The sequence below is a fragment of the Mesocricetus auratus genome, unplaced genomic scaffold, assembly GCF_017639785.1.
Source record: "Mesocricetus auratus isolate SY011 unplaced genomic scaffold, BCM_Maur_2.0 Super-Scaffold_100013, whole genome shotgun sequence".
Taxonomy (NCBI): Eukaryota; Metazoa; Chordata; class Mammalia; order Rodentia; family Cricetidae; genus Mesocricetus; species Mesocricetus auratus.
Window position 1 is genome coordinate 52,609,503 of NW_024429196.1, and position 20,713 is coordinate 52,630,215.

The 20,713-nt window shown below is 46.1% G+C and overlaps 1 protein-coding gene across 3 annotated transcripts; it reads left to right on the top strand.

The window, feature by feature from the left end:
• Positions 1-616: 616 nt before the first annotated feature.
• Irf4 (interferon regulatory factor 4) lies at positions 617-18,277 on the top strand. Of its 3 annotated transcripts, none has more exons than XM_013110580.3 (9): positions 617-678; positions 1,880-2,127; positions 3,046-3,232; positions 4,026-4,114; positions 4,761-4,905; positions 6,479-6,586; positions 8,721-9,074; positions 12,669-12,781; positions 14,778-18,277. In XM_013110580.3, the coding sequence occupies exons 2-9, from the start codon at positions 1,912-1,914 to the stop codon at positions 14,916-14,918; spliced, it is 1,353 nt and encodes a 450-aa protein (XP_012966034.1). In that variant the 5' UTR covers positions 617-678; positions 1,880-1,911; the 3' UTR covers positions 14,919-18,277. The 3 variants fall into 3 exon arrangements, with proteins under 3 accessions (XP_012966034.1, XP_005066479.1, XP_021080690.1); XM_005066422.4 differs by having other exon boundaries at positions 4,764-4,905; XM_021225031.2 differs by lacking the exon at positions 6,479-6,586.
• The last annotated feature ends 2,436 nt before the right edge of the window (positions 18,278-20,713 follow it).

Here is a 20,713-nt window from a genome sequence, read left to right on the forward strand (position 1 = left end):
AATTCATCGGTTTCATACATCCAAAGCGTGTAAGCGTTTCAGACACAGTATTTGGACCACGGTTTACGGACTTGCCTTTCTATTTTCTTTTTAGTGAGCATGATTGTGATTCTCTAAACACTGCGGAGAGACCAGGCTCCCCGTTGTTCATGCCAAGGTTGCTCCCCACCTCTCAGTCTATCTCTTCCCTGGACTCCAGACCCTCCATCACTTCCCTCCCTGGCCATGACGAGCAGCTACTAGTTATCAGCTAGTCTCTCGGTGCAGGTGCTAGTATCCAGCCGAGAATCCCTGTGAGCATTGTCCTCCCATGGAACGGGTCAGTGGCTGTCCCACTGGACTGAGGATTTCAGAGTGCGTCAGAGTCCCATACCCCTTCCACTGGAGGGAATGGAGAAAGTCAGAGCTTGTCCGCAGGGGGACAGTCCCTGACCCTGTAGGCTACAGTCCGAAGCTCCTGTCCCAGCCTGATAGCCCGCTTTGGCCAGGCACAGAGCACGGGTGGAGGGCGGGTCTCCGTCTAGTGGAGTCACGCCTTTGCAGGCGGAGCCGTTCCGCCCTGCCCAGCGCCGAGCCCCGCCCCCGCCCCTATAAAGTTCCTCTTTCTCACCTCGCTTTCCGAGTTTCACCACTTGAACTTGGGACCCTCTGCTGCCCTCAGCTCAGAGTGCGGGTGAGGTAAGGCCTGGAGTCGGGCAGAAGGAGTGTGAGGCTGGTGACACAGGACAGGGAGGGAACGAGAAGCCCAGTTTCCATCTCTAAGCCCAAGCTCCGAAAGAGCGTAGAGACATAGTGGTCCCTGGCTCCCCCAATCTGCGCTGGCCCGGGACGTGTGCACGGTGGGTTCTGTGTGAGGCTACTTGAGCAAGCGTTCCAGAACATCCTCACGGGCTGGGCCGGACAAGCTAACGGGACTGCCGTGCCATCAAAGGGTCATGCACTGGCGGCAGCTTGTTCCCAGGGGGACAGCCACTGACCCTGTCTGCTTCCATAAGAAGCTCCTTTCCCAATCCTGATTCAGAAGGGACCCAAACTCATCGAGGGCTCCAGCGCGCGATTCCTAGGCGGGATGGTCAAGGAGAACTAGGAGTTCCAAACTTGGGGCACTCAGAGCCCCTTCCCCCACGCCCTCCTTCGCTTCCCGCGCAGGGGAGCTAGTATTGCGCAGTACCCGGTATCCCCAGCCTAGGTTTCACCCCCACCTGGGGTCTCGCTGATCCTCTGAAGGCTGGGATGTCGCCCATACCCAGACTTCCACTTGTTGCTTCCAGGGTCCGTGTAATCGGCTCTGGCTGGGTAGGCAGGCCTGGCGTTATTCCCGGGACAAAGTGAGGGTGTCGAAGAAAAAAGCGGAGGGAGAGTAGAGCTAGATGTTCCACACCTACAAGTCATGGGCACAAGACCTGAACCAGGGCTAGTCCACGTGCCAGATCTTTCGTGCCTGGGGCCACTAGCGTAGCCTGAACCCCCCCGGAGAGGAGGAGTAGAAGCAGTGAGGGAAAAGTGGGGTGAAAGTAGCTTGGAGTCGACAGAGGGGGGCAAGTAAGCAAACAGGGTGCCCACGGTGGCACAAAACTTGGAGTGTACAGATAGTTGTGTGTCTAGGAGCTCTCTGCTATGGAGCGCGTTAAAATAGTGAACAGTGAGTGCAAGCTGAGGTGAAAGGACAAACTTTGAGGATGGTGCGCGCCAAGGGATGCTCCCCACACCTTTGCCAAAGTACCTTCTCTTGGGGGTACTCTGGCGACATTGAATGGCACTGAACGCGAGCACCTCCCGGCCTCAGGGACTCGGGGCCTCGTGGTCACCACAAGAGTTTGGGACAGGGCGCCCCGAGAGCGATGCCATGTTGGCTGCAGGGAAGTTTGTCTCCCCTCAGCGCGCGAGCGCAGAAGGAGGTTGGCACGCGGCATGAACCTGGAGGCGGGCAGCCGGGGCGCAGAGTTCGGCATGAGCGCGGTGAGCTGCGGCAACGGGAAACTCCGCCAATGGCTGATCGACCAGATCGACAGTGGCAAGTACCCCGGGCTGGTGTGGGAGAACGAGGAGAAGAGCGTCTTCCGCATCCCGTGGAAGCATGCGGGCAAGCAGGACTACAACCGCGAGGAGGACGCCGCCCTTTTCAAGGTATCAGCACTGGGAATCCCATGCCCTGGGAGATTCTGGGACCAGAGGAGAGTCAGACAGTTCGGGACTACTGTGCCTTCAGAGCAAGGGACCTGGAGGTCGGGTGTGCCCCGCGAGGCAGAGGCGAGAGCATCATGCATCGGGTCCTGCCTGGCAGTAGTCCTGGGTGAAAGGAAAGGCTTCATGTTCTCTGGGGATTACACAAACGGAAAACCGGGTCCCCACACTAAGCTTGTGGGGAGGAAAGTACTTACAGTTCCACGAGCATCCCTGGGGTCCAGCAGTGCCCTGAGGCTGGGACTCGGACTGCACAGCCCATTAGGCTGCTTCCTGCCACTGTCACCATTGACTACTAACTAGGACCACTCTCAGCTTCCCTGTCTCTATGTCGCTACTTTTCTGAGTTTCTCTGAGTTTTGTGTCTTTGGTTGAGCTCCTCTGATGACTGGTTCTAATTCTGGAGGTTTCCGTCTCTGTTTCTGTTCTTTGGGTGACTTTGTCTATTCCAAGACTTCCTCTGGGAGACCCGCTCCCCATGTGAATCCCTTAGGACTGATGTCCCCAGAGAGCTGGCTCCCTGAACTGTGAAGCCCCCAGTCTCCGCCGCCTGCCAGCAGGGTAGGGGAAGGGGACTTCCTGTGGGAATTTGTTCATAGTACCTCAGTGAGATGTCCTCTCTGGGGCCTGTCCCTCCGCAGCTCTTGATGCAGGCATTGGGTGTGTACAGCCCACACTAGGGGTCTCCCTATCTCAAGGCAGGGTCCTAGGAGACAAGTTCATTGCTTAGAGGTCTTGGTATCATCATGTTCCACGTTTTGGACAACAGCAAATCTGAAACACCAATTTTCCTTTCAGAAATACAATCTATAGATTCCTTGTGAAGATCTGCACTTTGACTTTCCTTCTCTTCATTCTTAGGCCTGGGCACTATTTAAAGGAAAATTCCGGGAAGGCATCGACAAGCCCGATCCTCCTACTTGGAAGACAAGATTACGATGTGCTCTGAACAAGAGCAATGACTTTGAGGAACTGGTAGAGAGGAGCCAGCTGGATATTTCAGACCCGTACAAGGTGTACAGGATTGTTCCAGAAGGAGCCAAAAAAGGTAGGGGATTTCCCCAACGTAGGTCACAGGATAGAGGCAGTGTGACACTCATGGAGCCTTAATTCCTACTTAGGATCACTTTCTACTTCTGTTTTGTAGACTGCTACCTCCTGTCCCATGCTCTCTGGATTATAAGGGAAAACCTTGTGGTTTTGGTTGAGGATTACGTCTCAGACTTTAAGCCCCATGTACACGTGGGTGTGCACATGCAGGCCTTAAGTGTTCCAGTTACTCCATTCAGTTAGGGCGTGGACCAAATTTCCAAACAAAACTGCAAGATACATTAAAATTTTACTTACCTAATATCCTCTAATAATTAAACATTTTTTAGAGAGGAAAGCACACCAAGCACTCCATAAATATTCACATTTATTGTGATAAAAATGCCAGAGTTTCTATCGCCTGCTTTGGTACTTGTGAAAACTCAGATCTTCGCTTCCCTCTTTCAAAAAATCCAACTGGTGTGTCTAGATCAGAGCCCAGGAATATGCATTTGTTCCAACCATTCAGGATGCCTCAGTTAGGCACCATCTAGATGCCAGAAACCTTGGTGGATCGCAGTGCTCTGCACGGTATTTCTTTCTCTGGCTGTCATGCACAAATCGGAGCCTGTTTAATCAGTTTAATGGCACAGATAAATAACTGCTGGAGGGAATTGCTTGAAAAACACCTGATTGGCTAACATGGCTGTGCATTCTAAGAATAAAGTGCTCAGGTATTTTTCTAAGATTTGCTATTCAGCTAAGTCAGTTCCTTCTTTTACTCTGCTGTTTCTCCTTCCCCAAACACACAGGAGCAAAGCAGCTCACTTTGGAAGACACACAGATGGCCATGGGTCACCCCTACCCCATGGCAGCACCTTATGGCTCACTGCCAGCCCAGGTATGTGGGGGACTTGTGGAAGGCTAGGCTGAGTCTTCTTGCCTGGCTCCACAGAGAGGAGAAAACACAAATGAAAAGAGCAGGACTTACTATTTGCTATGGCCTGTACAAATGTGAACAAACCCCTGGTCATAGAAGGATGTTTCGGTTTCAGCATCGTGTCACTGTCCCTGGTGGTTTAGTTGGGGAGTTTGATGTGTCCCACCTGTTGTGATGTGCTTTCTACTGATGGTCAGATCTTCTGGGAATCAGACCTTTTGTGGAAGTCAAGGGTTTTGGAAGTGGTACTTTATCATGTGAAACCACAGGGCAGCTGACTTCTCTAGGCTTCCCCGATGTGAATTACAGTACTGTTTTATTCACTTTGGTGGCTTAAAGAGGGCAGACTTCACTGCAGTATTTTTGGTGCCAGGCTCAGCCATATGATGAAACCTTACAAAAATCATGGATTTACACAATGTCCCCATTGTGCTTTTTGACCCTCTATTGCTGTTTCCTACCTAGTGTGACAGACAGTTCATGCCACTTGGACAAAATTGCTTGGCTTCTGGCCCATAAAAAGGGTTCCCTGAGGAGTTGGGGTAATAATGAAAGCACCCCGACACCCACTAATATTTTCCTCTTAGCAATGCCTGTGCTCTGTCAGCAGGTTCATAACTACATGATGCCACCTCATGACAGAAGCTGGAGGGACTATGCCCCTGATCAGTCACATCCAGAAATCCCGTATCAGTGTCCTGTGACATTTGGCCCCCGGAGTCACCACTGGCAAGGCCCATCTTGTGAAAATGGTAAGGAATGTGCCAAGGAAGGAGGCAGAAGAACAAGCCAGGCTCAGGGTGTGAGCAACCCTGGCTGACCTTCCCAGGCAGCACTACAGAGCTTTTCCCGCTCTTCCCTTCTGCAGAGACACAGAGAGACATCACATGAAGCTTGTGGCTGGGGAGGAATCTTGCCTTGGCCTGTAGGATGCTGAAGTCCTCAGGCTATGATAGGCATCACTCTGTGTGGAAACTTAATTAAAAGAGCCCAGAAATCATTTCAATGCCCATCCCATTTTTAATAAGCAGAGAAAAGCATGGATATCTACAAGTGCCCAATGGCAAAGGATGTCAATTATAAAACTTGTCTACTTTGTCTTTCAATAATTTGGTTAACATGTTTTTGCTCTCTGTAACATTATGCCTTCTTGGTCATACTAGGATGGAGGAATAGATTTTTATCAGTCTTCCCTCTGAATTGTCCCTTATTACTTACTGATGGAGAGTCATACTATCTTCCTAATCTATTTCTTTCAACTATCCTGTAAAGGGACCATACTACAGCTGTGCCCAGCCCACCTCTGCAGAGACTTCAGGAGATCACTGTTAATTCATGTCCCTTGAGGAGTGATGAGTCACTTGTAACTGTTCTTGGTATGAAGGAATGACCAGAGCAAAAGTAATCCAGAAAACTTCTCTACAAAGGAGGGTCAGCCCCAAAGACCCACAATCCCCCACCCCCTGCTAGATGAAGTCCCACAGAAGAAACACCAATTAACCAGACACAGAAATTGAGTTGAGCTATGTTCAACGAAGCTTTGATCATTTGGCATTTATTTAGGCAAATGCACTGAGCTACACCCTGCACCCGTTTTCAACTGTGTATTTTAAAGGAGAGTCTTGCTAAATTACCCAGGTTGCATTGCTCTTTGACCCTCTTGCCTTGAACTCCTGAGTAGCTGGGATTACAGGCCTGTACCACTAGGCTGGATATGAAACAAGCTTTTAGGACTTTCAAGTTCATTATTTAAATAGAAGTCTTGACATGGGTCACCACACGTGTGGTCCTCTTCTATTATTCTGGAAATAATTTCCTTGTCACAATCTCACCCCCCACCCCAGCACCAGCATTCCATCCACGCTTAGGTTGTTCTTGGTTTGAGGTGATATAACTTCTCTGCTGCCAGGGAGCATGGTTCAATTTTCCCCAAAACTTACAAACAGCAAGCAGAATAAATGAGGATTGAATAATTTATTCATTTTTAGCTAACCTTATATAAATTTGAACTCTAGCTCTGCTGTATGGGTTGATGCAAACCCCTGTCCTTCTGGGCCTCAGTTTCCCTGTTGATGAGCTATGGCGGGAGCTCCATGTTTCCATCCAGAGCTGTGCTGAGATTCCTTCCTCCATCACCCTGCATTTTTCCACTGAACTTGAGCTTTGGCGTTTGCCTCCTAGTCACAGCCTCTGCTGGCAGTGGGTGTTTAGAGCCTCTCAAGCTTGGGTTGGAAGGTGACCGGGCATGGCTCCTCCCAACTCAAGAGCCTCCCTGAACTTGAGCTCTCTGCTTACACATCATCTGATTTTCATTTGCAAATGCAGGTTGCCAGGTGACAGGAACCTTTTATGCTTGTGCCCCACCTGAGTCCCAGGCTCCTGGAATCCCCATAGAGCCAAGCATAAGGTCTGCTGAAGCCTTGGCACTCTCAGGTGAGTGTAGCGTTTCCTTTAAGCCTATGGGGGAGGTGGCATCTCTCCTCTGGGTAGGTTGGGTGAGGATCTAGACTCTTACCTTGAAGGCCCTATAGTCTGGAATAGACATGACCCAGTCTGTGTGAATATCACAGTAAATAAAAAACACTATTAGAAATCTCCGCTGGGGTACCAGCTATCCAAACACTACTTGGATAAAGTAGTTAACCTATACATTGTTACCTGCCCAGCTTTCCAGGAATGTGCAGACAGGCTCCTCCTCCAGACAACATACTTCATAGTGCAGAGAGGCTTCTTAGGCACAAAGGTTTTTCATTTCCAAATGCTGTTTGTCCTTTCAGGGTTAGCCAAAAACAGGTGGTCTTGAACTGCTTCCAGGGAACACTGGTTCTGGACCCTGGTCTCTGAGAAGTTCCTATGCCCCAAAGGACTATATTGCTCTTTCTCCCTTGCAACTTCAATAGAATATCTGAGTGTCTATGGATTTGATCAGATTTTAAAGTTTCATTACTAATTAAGCCCCAATACACTTGAAATATGCATCCAATATCCATTTAGTCTTTAGATGATTTTTTGATGTTTTCAAATGGAATTTGAATGGATATTAAAAATAGCTTGCACATTAGAATTCTCACCATGCCTGTGGCCACCTTAAACGTCTGTGACTGAAAATATCAACTACATTTTGAATGTTTTAGACACTTTCCTTATTCACAAGGGAGGAAGAAGTCTTGACACCTGGTTCCTTCCAAATCTGATGCTCTTGGAGACTTTGTGAGCCACTTAAGAGCAGAAGAGGGATACTTCTGAGCATCAGGGCTTGTCACTGACTCTAAAAACCTCCAAAATCTCTTCTGGAACACCTAAGACTTGTATGGGTGCCCCAAGAGTAGGAAATAAATAGCTATTTATATCTCTGCAATCTTGTGATTCTGGTGACATTAAACGAAATGAAACCTGCCCTACCAGTCACCTCAGATGGCCAACGCCCCCTCTCTTTGGGTGCATCGCCTGACTTGCTGTTTATAGCAGCAGAAATGGAAGACACCATCATATGGGCTGCCTTAGAACCATTGAAGAACACCAGGGTTTTGTGGGTTTCTTTTTCTGGTTTGCATAATTAATGATCAACCCAGAGTGTACTCTTCAGAAAGCTACTCTTTCCAGGCATTGTTTGGGCTCCAACCACCATCATGGGTGTCTGTTTCTGCTAGGGAGCCCTTTGCACACCCAGCTTGCCCTTTAAGCTTGTGGGTGGTGTTTTAAAGCGGTTTCTGAAATCAATAAAACACCCATCAATAAATTCCTGTCTTAAAGCTGTAGAAAAATAGTTGTTGGGTTCTTTTCAAAATTGAACACAAAGTTTAGTGGGATTTCAGGAGACTTAACATTAACCATTGGCTCTTAGAGCATTTTCTCATCAGTTCCTTCCCCCTACTCCAAGAAAACTGACTTAGGAAAATAAAAGTATCATTTTTCATAGCCCAGAAGTTGTTATTTTAGTGTTTACCTCCAACTTATCTCTGTGGGTTTCCTTTTTGTTTTTGTTGTTGTTTTGTTTTTACTTAATTGACATCATGGTGACACTTTATGGAAGTTCCAGAGCTGTTGACACATTTACTTTTCTTCTGAGATGTCTCTGTACTTTTTACTAGTAGAAATTAATCTTAGAGTTCAACTCCAAAATTAAAATTAACTTGGCTGGAAGATGAATTCCCATTCAGTGGTGTTTCTTCATATTCTAGACAAAATGACATCCAAAAAAAACCCTTCATAACAGGGGGGGGCTGTCTAGTAAAATTGAGATGAAAATCCAAGCAGTACACCCTTCCCCAAGATGAGTACATAAATGGTCACATCAACGCTTGAAAATGGCTGTGTTAGAGAAATAAGTTTCTTTCCATGGGCTTCTCTTAGATTTGAATGTGCTTGCCATCTAGGAATCTGAAGGGGACAAGGGCAGTTAACATCTCCCAGACTTCCTTGGCCTTAGAATCTTCTACTTGTTCATGGAGCATCTTGATTACTAGTGTTCCACCTGCTTGCTGTACTTCATATCAGTGTAGCCATTGAGCCATTGTGCTATCTGTCCCAGGTCCCATCAGCACTGATTCCAGAGTTCTGTTCACAGACTGCCGGTTACATATCTACCTGTACTACCGGGACATCCTAGTGAAGGAGCTGACCACATCTAGCCCCGAAGGCTGCCGGATCTCCCATGGACATACCTATGATGTCAGCAATCTGGACCAGGTCCTGTTCCCTTACCCAGAGGACAATGGGCAGAGGAAGAACATCGAAAAGTTGTTGAGCCACCTGGAGAGGGGACTGGTCCTCTGGATGGCACCAGATGGGCTCTATGCCAAAAGACTCTGCCAGAGCAGGATCTACTGGGATGGGCCCCTGGCACTGTGCAATGATCGGCCCAACAAACTAGAAAGAGACCAGACTTGCAAGCTCTTTGACACACAGCAGTTCCTATCAGGTAATACACTTCACAATCTGTTAAAGTGGGGGTGGCTGTGGGTGTTGGCCAGGAAGGTCCCAAATGGTAGGGTCTGCCTACCCCAGGTAGGAGTCTTCCTCCTGAGACCTGTGAGCTCACAGGAGTATGGTTTCTGCCTCATTCATGTCTTACCTTTGTCTGTGGTGTGCTCCCCTTATTAGCAGAGGGCCAGTAAGAGGGTCCATATGAACTGGCTGAGATAGACTATGGTACAGAGTGATATCTTAAGTTATCACTATTATTACCAGTCCTTTTATTTTTGAGGCAGAATCTATGTAGCTCAGGCTGGCCTAGAACTGGAGATGCGTTGGGGTTATACGTGTGCAGCATCACACCTGGCTAATGAATTAAAATGTGGGTTTTCAGCAGCATGTGCCCCACCCTCAACAAGGTTCCACTGTTGCTCTCTGCTCTCAGCAAGTTTATCTGCTGACACTACAGCTTACTGGGTCTTCCTAGAAAAATCAAGAAGGTTAGAAGCACATTGTTAACATTCTTGGTTATGAGATGTGTCACCCTTATAAAAGTGCCACACTGCAGGTGGGACCAAGGCTAAGAGTGTAAGGGACAGCTTCAGCAAGGGGGAAATGCTGAGAAAGCTTGGCCTTATCTCTGGCATTCAAGAGCTTCAGTCATGTTTTCCAGAACCTATACTTCTGACTGTTTGAATTTTGATTTTGTTGAGTTAAGTTAGCTTACATGAAGTCATTAGCTATGCCACTGTGAAGTACCATCGTAGGGCCAGGGAAGTCTGGGAGAGGATGTCTAGCAGAGGATGTCTTTGGGATGTCAGAGGATGCTCTGTTGGCTGCTGCCAGTCTCCCCATCGTATCCCAAGCTTGCTTTCTTCTTGATGCCCTTTCCAAACAGCCCACACCTCTGGCTTTTCCTGCGCTTTCCATTTCTTGAACATGAATGTGTTTTGCTTCTCTCCTCTGTGCACACCATGGTGGTTTAGAATGTATGTACACTGGATTATGGCTAAATTGCACCAATTATAGTCTTGCATGCCTATCTTTTTTTCTTTATTTTGGTAAGAACACTACTTGAAATCTGCTCTTGGCTATTTTCAAGTACATAGTCCATTACTACGGGCTGGAGAGATGGCTCAGAGGTTAAGAGCACTGACTGCTCTTCCAGAGGTCTTGAGTTCAATTCCCAGCAACCACATGGTGGCTGACAACCATCTACAATTCAATCTGGTGTATATGTAATAAATAAATAAAATCTAAAAAAAAAAGAGGATATACCATTGTTGAGCTTGTGTTCAGCAACGCCTCTTGTCTGAGTTTATATTCTCTGACCCACAGCTTCCTAGCTGCTCCCCACTTTGGTGACCACCATGCAGTGCTACTTTTATGAGTTCAACTATATTAAAGTTCACATGGGAGCATGATGCAGTATTTGTCTTTTTATGCATGGTTAATTTCACTTAGCATGATGTTCTTCAGACTCATCTGTGTTGTTACAAATGGCAAGCCCTCCTTATTTTTTAAAGGTTTAGTAATATTCTGTTGTTATCGATACCACCTGGTACTCTCTTTATCTGTGTATTTGTTCATTGGTGGGCGCTTGGGATGCCTCTTTATCTGTGTATTTGTTCATTGGTGGGCGCTTGGGATGACTCTTTATCTGAACTGCTCTGACTGGTGCTGTTGTCTATGGAAGTGCAGTTGTCTCTGCAACACTGATTTACTCTGTCTTGGATGTGTACACAGAAGGAGGACAACTGAATCCTCGATGTGCATCTCCTTCCTTTCATTTACAACAAAGACATAAAGCAGCAGTGTTCTTGGCATTAGTGGCATTTCCTCAGCCTTTTGGACTCCAGTGGCCAATATTTGTTTAGGCTCATCCAAATATTTTCATTTCCCAAAGCAAACCATGTTCCTTGACAAATATTCTTTCCTAAGAGTTGGGACACAGGATAGGGAATTATCTCAGGTTCCAAGGCAGACGCATGGTGAAGACCCTTGGATCCGGGCATGATCTCAGCCTGGGTCAGACTGTTTTGCCTCCCTTGGGGTGAGTTCTAGTGTTCATAGTCCAAGGCAAAGAAAAGCAACTTCTTGGAATGATTGTCTGCACATTCTTGTTTGCCCTGGGGTCAGGAAGTTCTCATGTGTCCCCCTAGAAGGCTACCTCCAATTCCCTGCTTGACTAAGGTAGCCCAGAACTATGGCACTTACCAGAGATGGGACTGGGAGGTACACAAGTCTTGGTTTTTTCCAGTGGGGATCCAGGCAGGAGGCAGACACTGTAGTAGAAAGGATACTGTAGGTTCTAGAGCTTATTAGTTATCCATAAGCAAGAGCTTAATCTATAGTGGGGACTGTTCTTTTTGCCATCCACAGCCTCCACAGTGTGGAGCCAAGCTTCTCTGATGCTCAGGAAAGATAACACTGCAGCTGAGAGGCAGAGCAACCTCTGCACCTAGGGATTCCCACCCAATGGGCTCGAGTTAGTAGGCTGAAGTGGGCTTTCTCAGAGTCCTGGACTCATTTGCTACTCTGACTACACTACCTGTGGTGTGGGTGTCTTCCCAGCCACAGGGCCATGCACTTCACACAATTGTGACTTGAATTCTGGAAGAAGAAAGAGAAAGAAAAGCAGGAAGTCGGTTCTGTGAGCTTCTAGAAGCTCTTCAGTTGCAGAGAGCAATGGAAGTCTTTGATATCTACCCATTCAGGATTTGCACCCTACTAGGGACAGTCCCTGTAAGCTATAGGGTTGAGCATTCACATCAGATAAGGGCAGAGTCTTCAGGGCTGCTCTGCAGGGGCAGCTCCTTTCTGTCAGGTTCCTGCAGACAAGACCTGGGAGCCCAGAGCCAGGAGGGCGAGCAAGGGTTAATGTCAGTGATTGGATGTGGCTTTTTGTTCTTTGAAGCAGTACTGGGGGTGGAACCCAGGGCCTTGCACGTGTAAGGCAAGGGCTCTGCCAGTGCCGGTACCCCAGCCACGGACAGGTTTTTTTCAATAATGTTGTCTCTTTCATATCTCTCGGGTAGGAACAGCCTCAGCAGGCGCATCCTTGCCAGAGGGGCCTCATCAGTCCCCTTCTTGCTACATCATTCTGTCTGCAAAGTGAGACTGAAGTCTACTCAAGTCATAGTTTGCAGTTTTAGATCCAGATCCCAGTGGGACACAGATGCCCTCGGTGCCCAAACACCACATGGCCTCCATGGTTAGGCAGTGATGTTTAAAAATAACCGTAGCATTTTAACGTTTTAAGTTAAAGTGTCACTTTAGCCATTGCTGTTTGTTTGCCTCAACGAAGCTACTTTTCTTCGTCTTCTCTGTCCTGGCACATTTCTGTGAGTCCAGGGCTGCAGAAGCAAGTTCGTACACTTCAGTCATGTTCCCGAAGAATAATGCAGTAAAACGACCATGTGAGATCACATGTGAACTAGGACATGCGGTTTCGTGTCTGGGGCCTGCCCTAAGGGCTGGTCTTAGGGAAACAGAGCTTGGCTCTCCCAAAGCAGAATCACACGTGGCTCTTGGTTTCCATTCAGCCCCCTTTACCAGGTGTCTGAGCAGTTCTGTTTTGTTTTTCCTTGTGGGTTCTCAGAGCTGCAAGTGTTTGCTCACCATGGCCGGCCAGAACCCAGATTCCGGGTGACTCTGTGCTTCGGTGAGGAGTTTCCAGACCCTCAGAGGCAGAGGAAGCTCATCACAGCTCATGTGAGTATCCAGTTACAACACCATCAAGTCACACATTGTGGAGCAGGCCCTTTTAGAGAAGTGACAAATGAGAACAAATGTCAACTCACCTGGGAAAATAAATGCAGCTCTTAAAATAGCTTAGGAGGAAGCAGGCCCCAGTGAGCAACACAGCTCGGGGACCCACAAACTTCCAGTCAAAGTTTGTCACCACTGAAGCAGCAGGGTGGATACCTCGAACCCAAGGCTCTGAGGGTTCGGAATTCTTCATCTTCCCTTTTATAGGAATTTTAAGCGGCTGGTACTAATTGCCATGCTCTGTGCTCTGATAACTCTGCTTCTCATTTGAATTTGAAATGTTGTCTACTCTAGAAAGGCTTCCTGAGGGGATGAACTCTCCTCACTGGGAAACTGTGTGTTGTGTACTATGACCCAATAATTCCAGGACCTCTTTTTATTTTGGAACTTTGGAAGTTATTTAATAGCTGGGCAAGGGGTCCTGGGAGGAGGTCTGGTCTTTCCAGGAGACTAGGTAGGCCAATCTGTCCTTACAGCTAGTCCAGTTTAAGATGGGTGCAATCGTGCCCCGTAAATATCTTTGCAAAGAAAAGATAACATGTTTATTTAGATAATGTTTAGCACTCATTTAATAATTAAAAAACAGTTCTGAATACCTGATGTTTTTAATTAGAAAATTTTACTTTATTACATATCTAGAAAAGTATCCAGTACCAAGTAAATCTTACATTCCCCAAATACCACAGTATTCAAATGCAAATGAAATTTTAGTTCTGATAGTATTTCTCAGTGGTAAGCAGTTATCTGGTACTGGTAAAGCTTTGGATTCCAGACCCAGGTGGGAATGGGCATGGGACACTGATGTCAAGTATCCAGCCTCCCTTCTTAATTGCAAAACAAAATCCAAGAAGCAACAAAATATAGTGGTAGACTTGAGAATTTTCTCAGTTCTATCTGGTGGTTGATACCAAATGAGATTGTACATGAGTGGATGAGTCTAAAATTGATAGCATTTTAAGAGCAGTAAATTCCTTCATCCATCTGATCTTAAGGATTTTGGTTGCAGTGGGGTTCCACAAGGAAAAGGCAAGGATGGGCCTATGGGCAAAGGGCCTCAAAATGCTGCCACAGATGGATAACATACTCAGGCATACACTCATGGACTCAATTCATGTCAATCATTACATATCAAATCACACAAAAAGTCTTAATGTGGATATGATAGGTTGGTACAGAGCATTCAGCCTGACCTGGTGAAGGCTGGCTTTGAATGGGAATGTGATCTATGCTCATCAACAAGCTAGATCCACCAGAGCGAGCGAACACTGTTTGCCATAACTGTTTTGTGTTCTGTTTGTCGTCAACTCGTGGATCAGAGTTGTTCATATTGCATAGTCATTCGTCATTCCAAGTGATCCCCTCTCCCTGTCAAATTCATGAACCTAACTTGCCCTGAGTTTTACTTAGCCTTTTAATTTGATAATTTCACCTGATGATATCCAGTCATTTAGCTAAATAAACTCCAAGAGGCAATTGGTTTGAAAATGTCATAATTAGCTTCAATTTTAAAACCAAGCCTTATTTGGACGGTGGTGGTGCACGCCTTTAATCGTAGCACTTGGGAGGCAGAGACAGGCAGATCTCTGTGAGTCTGAGGCCAGCCTAGTCTACAGAGCAAGTTCCAGGACAAGCTCCAGAACAATACAGAGAAACTCTGTCTCGAAAAGCCAAAATAAATAAATAATAAAATAAAAAATAAAACCAAGAGTTCTATTACCAGGATATTATACTTCAGGTATTGTAAGGGCAAACAAAACTGGTTTTTCAAATGGTTCTGAACGTGAAAATGCTTTGTTGTATTATACAGCTTGTGGTTTTGCTTAGAGTCTAGGGGTCATTTAATGAGGCATCAATTGTGTGGTGCTAAAGGAATTTTTAAAATGTCTACTAATGGTTTTTAATGTCTACTAATGTCTTTTTAAAAAATGTCTTGTTAAAGGTGGAACCTCTGCTAGCCAAACAGCTGTTTTATTTTGCTCACCAAAACAGTGGACATTTCCCAAGGGGCTACGATATATCTGAACACATCAGCACTCCAGATTACCACCGATCCCTCCGCCATTCTTCCATTCAAGAGTGAGCCAGACACTGGAAGGATTTGGTTTCACTGTAAATACTCTGACATGGCAGCTAATGGCATCCCCCTTTTTTGGAAGACCTATTAAGTGGTTCACAGTTGAAGACAAAAACAACAGGGATTTGTGGGAAAAGAAAATCAGCTCTATCTGCTCAACAGAGGAGTTTTTCTCAGAAGAGTGACTGTCATCCAGGTCTTGACAAGTGCTGGTATTTTGGTGACTGTGCCCTGGCTCATAACTGTGAAACTTGATCAGTGATGTGTTTACATGTACTTAAATGCGGGCTTGGGCCTGGTATAGATGGGCTTTTGCTTGAAGACTGAAAAACTGTGTCAGTGTGATTCTCTGACTAGAGGAGGCAGAATTCAGTATTATTGGTCCATTTCTCAGGGAAGTAAAGTCTAAACTGGAGACTGCTCTGCCCACCCACAGAAAAATGTATTCCTGGATGGAGGAGTGCAGTTCTCCTGGATCTTGCCCACTGAGTGAAGGGACCTGAATCTCAGCCCCAGTCTAGGCTACAATGTCACAGTCATGCAGAGTCTCTTGAAGTGGACCCTGTATCCTATTTGCTCCCTCTCCATGGTCTTCCCTTACAGTCAACTGGTGGACTCTGTAGTCTCATCCTTGAGCCAAAAAGTATCAGGGATACATAAAATGGACATTTTTGCATGTCCTTCTACCTAACAATGACTAGAAAGCATTTCATTTTTTTGTTGTCTCCCTTTTGGGTTTTGTCTTTCATTCTTTAGAATTGTTGCTGGCTGTATTTTTTTTTCAGAAATAAAGGAAGGAAGGAAGGAAGATAGAGAAAGAGAGAAATAATCGAGAGACTGAATACCAGAGATAGTTTTTAGAAGTTCTGTGCCATTTCCCCTTCTTCTGTTTTGTTCATCGTCAGCAGTCTCCATGGCAGCACTGCAGGGGAGGCGCTTTTGTGCAGGTTGGGTGCTATCAGGACACCAGTGGTTCAGCTGACTGTACAGCTGCAGACTCAGTGGGCTGTTTCTGCTTATTTTGTATATTAGATGCTTCCTTGTGCCAATAATAGTTTGACAGAGCCTCAAAATTTCTGGGCTTTTCCAAAAATACATCCTTTCACAGAATTCCAAAGAGCCCGTTTGTCTTCATAAATCTGGCCCCTCACTTTCATGTTACTGTTTTGTTTAGGTGCCTTCGCCATGCTTCAGGATTTTTCTCCTGCCACAGTGTAATTTCTGTGTCTACCAGGCTCAGCAAGAGTCAACTGTCTACACATGACACTCGGGTTTTTGTTTGTTTGTTTGCTTGTTTTGTTTTTTTAAACACAGCACTCCTTAATATTTCTTAAGTCATTCAACATTGGGGTGTTTTTTTTTATAAATAATACACATTAGAGAAAATATCAGCAATTAGAGCAGGGGAAAACTTAAAAGTATTTTGTATTTAAACCTTCCTTCCTAGAATTCTCTCTGAGAGTTTAGTCTGTTCTTTAAACCCATTTTAGTTTTCTATGCATGTACATGAAGTTGCCTTTTTAGAGAGAGAGAGAGAGAGAGAGAGAGAGAGAGAGAGAGAGAGAGAGAGAGAGAGACATGTGGTGACATACTCTTACATACCTAACTCCACAGACTTACCTCATCTTTTGAGTGGCATGTGGAATTCCATTGCAGTGTGCCTGGCTGTGGTTTAGACATCTCATTAGCTACTCATTGTGGATGCATCCCAGCAGCCCACTTAGTCTTGTGAACTGAAGTAATTTATACATCTTATAGATGCAAAACATTCTGGGGTATATTATCCCAAGGGAAGATGAAGGAAAAATTGGGAATTGCCTTTTCCCTCTGAGGCCCCAAACTATAGCTACGGTCCCAGAGAATATTTAGCCACACCTACATCTGGCATTTCACCAAAGTTCTCTGCCTGGTCCTCTATGACCATGACACTTTTCCCCCCAAGCAGACGCTTCATCCCAACTGTCATGTGAATCCTTTTCTTTTTCCTTCATGTTATGCTGCTTTAACAGTGAAGCTGAATTTTCTGGAACATTCTTGATGGTTTGGACCACCAACTTCTATCTCACTTCATAGCCAAGCATGCTGATGGCTTCAGTCTTGACGAATCTGTAAGAAAGTGAAGCACAGAATGATCAGGCCAATACTTCTGACACAGAAGCAAATGGCTTCCTCATCCCTTGTTGAAACAAAGTAGGACGTGCATACTAGGAATTTAGTTTGCCCTCACTGGAAGGTGCTGTTGAAGATGTGGGGCTGGGGAACCCGGCATCGCAGGGAGAAAGTATGCAACTCTCCTGGGTGCATGTTTGGCTTGTTTCTTGTCCATGAGCAAGTCATTAATGTCTAGTTTAAAACCAGAAACCCCAGATGCCTCTGTGGTCCTGGACAAAGAAGGTGACACACTTTGAGAGCCAGCTAGACTCTGGGATTGCAGCAATGAGGGACCCGCTTCATTGTGAAAATGACTGCAGAGGCCTGGTGTACTGCCTGGGTGGCTGTCTGCAAGGAGCAAGAAATGCCGGCAGGCTGAGTTTGGAGGCTGAATAAGGCATGTGTGGGGTGTCCTTACTCTGTAGAAGACTTGAGTTGAGCCCCACCAGCAGAGGATTCTAGGTATCATGTCCTACACAGCAAGGGCCTTCACTACTGCCTTAAGAACTTACTTTCCCATGGATAATATTTTGACAAAAATTCAAAGAAGGCTTAAATGCCCTTTCATTCCTCTCCAGTCTTGTTTTTCCTACTGGTGAATATTTTGTTGTTGTTGTTGCTGTTATTGGTGAAAATTGCAAAATCATTAAGGTCTCTGTTTTTGTTATTTATCTCCCTAAATCACGTGGCTGCTGCATCCATTTTGATGTTGCCATAGGCTGTCCTACCACACACATCTTTTTGCAAATTGCCTCTTCACAGTTGAGGCCTGCGTTGTAAGTGCTAACTCACCCAGTCTGTGCTAAGTGCTGCTCACTGCCCCGTGAATGCAGGGAAGTTTGATTTTCCTGGATCTATTTTCACCGCTTTGAGAACCGTCTCCAGAGATACTAAAGCAGAGGAGAAGAGAAAGCTCGATTAGACACTGCTGTATGCTTCCCATTCTTCAAGGTGGACCAGCCTCACAGAGAAGGACATCCATGTCCCCCCTGCTCCCATGCCCTGAACACCCACCTCACAGTAAGAGAGCTGGGGGCCAGGACTCAGAGACCTATGACTTGGAGTCCATACTTTGCCATGTCTGAGCCTAGAAGGCAAGGGTGCCTGCCACCTCTCATGCACTGTTCGTGTATGCCATGGATTTTGCTGTAAACTTGCTTTACAAAGCAAACTGTGTGTTTTTAAATATTTGATAAATAAAGGATTTCTAGGAAGATTGACTGCCGAACATATTTAATGCCATCCTGACAGCCCTTGAAATACTTCCTCCATCTGCTGGGTTCTTGGTGAGGCTGTCAGCACCCTACTTCCTGGCTGCCTGTGTGTCCTTGAAATCCAGCTCTAAAGTGTTCAGCTGAGAAGGGGGGAAGGAAGGGAGGGGGAAGGGATGAAGGGGGAAGGAAGGCAGGGAAGACAGCAAGCTAGCTCCACAACTGTGTCATTATGGGCTTGAGTCTTCAGCTGTGTCCAAGGGGAGCACCCATTCACTCTGTGCTCCCTCTGTCCTGACTCCTCCTCCATAGAGCTGTGTTCTGAAAGGCCTGGTGAACCCAGGGATTTTTTTGTTTCATTTTAAGAAAAAAATTAATTTATAGTACACGTATGTGTTTGCCTATGTGTAGGTATACGCACATGCAGGTGCCCATGGGAGCGGGAAGGGGATCTGATCCCCTGCGGCTGCTGTTACAGGGGGTTGTTAGCCACATATATGGGACAGGGAATAGAATTCCAGTCTTCTGAAAGAGCAGCAATGACTCTTAGCAAAGTTGAGCCATCTCTCCAGCCAGGCGAAGTAGTTTTTAATTGCTTGAATGCTTTGTTTTATACTTCAAGTCCCTCTGAGTTTGTCATCACGGGGGTGACACAAAGTAAGCCAGCATTCTGATAGGACAGATTTTGGGGGACAGGGTATAGGTAGATTCCTGGATGTCCCCCGGAGCATCTTGGCTGAAATTCTCTCTGAGAAGCCAAGCCAGAGAAACTCTTTCCCAGATGAATCTCTTTTCCTGACATGGTTGTGAAATGAAGTTCCATATGGTCTAGTCTCACAGGAGAGACTGTCAGGCCACAACTGCAGCCGGGGCCGTAAAAGGCCCAGAGCTTCATGGAGCTCTGGGGGAAGGTTGTAGTGTGGCTGTAGGATACCCAGACTATTGGAATAATTTTGAATTTACTAAACGGTAACCAATTACCCCACTGCTTCTACTCCAGGTACTCCCTATGTCCCATAAGCATAGATGGACTCAAGTCAGCACACATAGCCAGGATTTCACCAAGTAATTCTACTACTGAAACTATTCTTGTTCAAAGGGATTTTTTTGATTTAAATTCTTAGATAGTTTTGTATTCCTACTGGGCCCCAGGTTTTAGACTTTTCCTTCCAGTACAAGTTTGGTTTCCTGTAATCAATTGGTAGTGTGAGGACCAACACAGTTGTGCCTTGCGCATGAGCAATACCCATCTGTCTCAGAAAAACATGGTATGAACACATGCCATGTTTCTGGGAAGGAACTGCAAGGTTGGCTGTAACAGCTCATGTTTCTAGCAGAGGCATGCCTTTTCAATTTATATCTAGTTATGAATTACAGGGCATCTGAGGCCAACCAGGATATGGCTTCCATAGCTCAAGCCAGTGGCTGGATGGCTATTTTGAGGATGTCTTCACATGTACCCTGTTCCCCTGCCCTGGGAGACTTCTCCCACCACCTGCTCACCTTGCCAGCCCTCTCCCATGAGGTTAGAGCATCTTTTCTAGAAGCACTTCACCTTCCATGTGTACTCTGGTTCTGAAAAGGGTGGCTTTTCTGTGCCACTGAAAAACAATTTTACACTCTATCTCTTGCTCTGCCTTCTCTCATTTGGGACCAGGAATCAAAATGGCCAGAACATCGAGAAAGATAAATCCTGTCACCCCTGTTTGCCTTCTCTATTAGCAGATAAAACTGCTTAATCTAGGGAGATAAGATAGATGATGAGACCAGATGAGGTGTAGTAGATGCCAGCTGTCCCTTAAAAAGAGAATTCTATTCTGCTCTTGGAAGTAATCTGAAAGAAGTGTGCTTGAAGGAATGGTGAGGAGACCAGGTGATAAAGGACCACATACACAGGATGGGAGGATGATTCCATGGTTGGCTATGTGGATCAATAACTGTGAATGATGGGCATGCCAAGATGGGTAGGAGCAGAGCTGATTATGGGACCAGAACCCATAAACACATGCAGGGGGGCGGGGGCAGAGTTAAAAACCTAATATCTCCTTCAAGGACACACCCTCAATTATGCAAATGCCCATGCAGGGGGCGGGGCAGAGTTAAAGACCTAATATCTCCTTCAAGGACACACCCTCAATTATCTCACTTCTTCACACTGGTCCCCACTGATCAAAGATTGAACTAAAAATTGTTTCACCTCCCAGTAGTGCTTGCCAACCACAGAAGCTACATAGTGTCTAAATCTACAGCCTAACACTGGCCATTCTTTATGGCTACTTCCAAGTTCATTGATATGTCCTCCTGACTATCAACTCCTTAAAGACAAAAGCTGTGTCTGCCATTATGTACCTATTATCTGCCCATGGTGGGAACTCAGTAAATAGACAGGAAAAGACTGACTTAGGGAACTTAGATATATCTGCATTTCTGTGTTGCAAT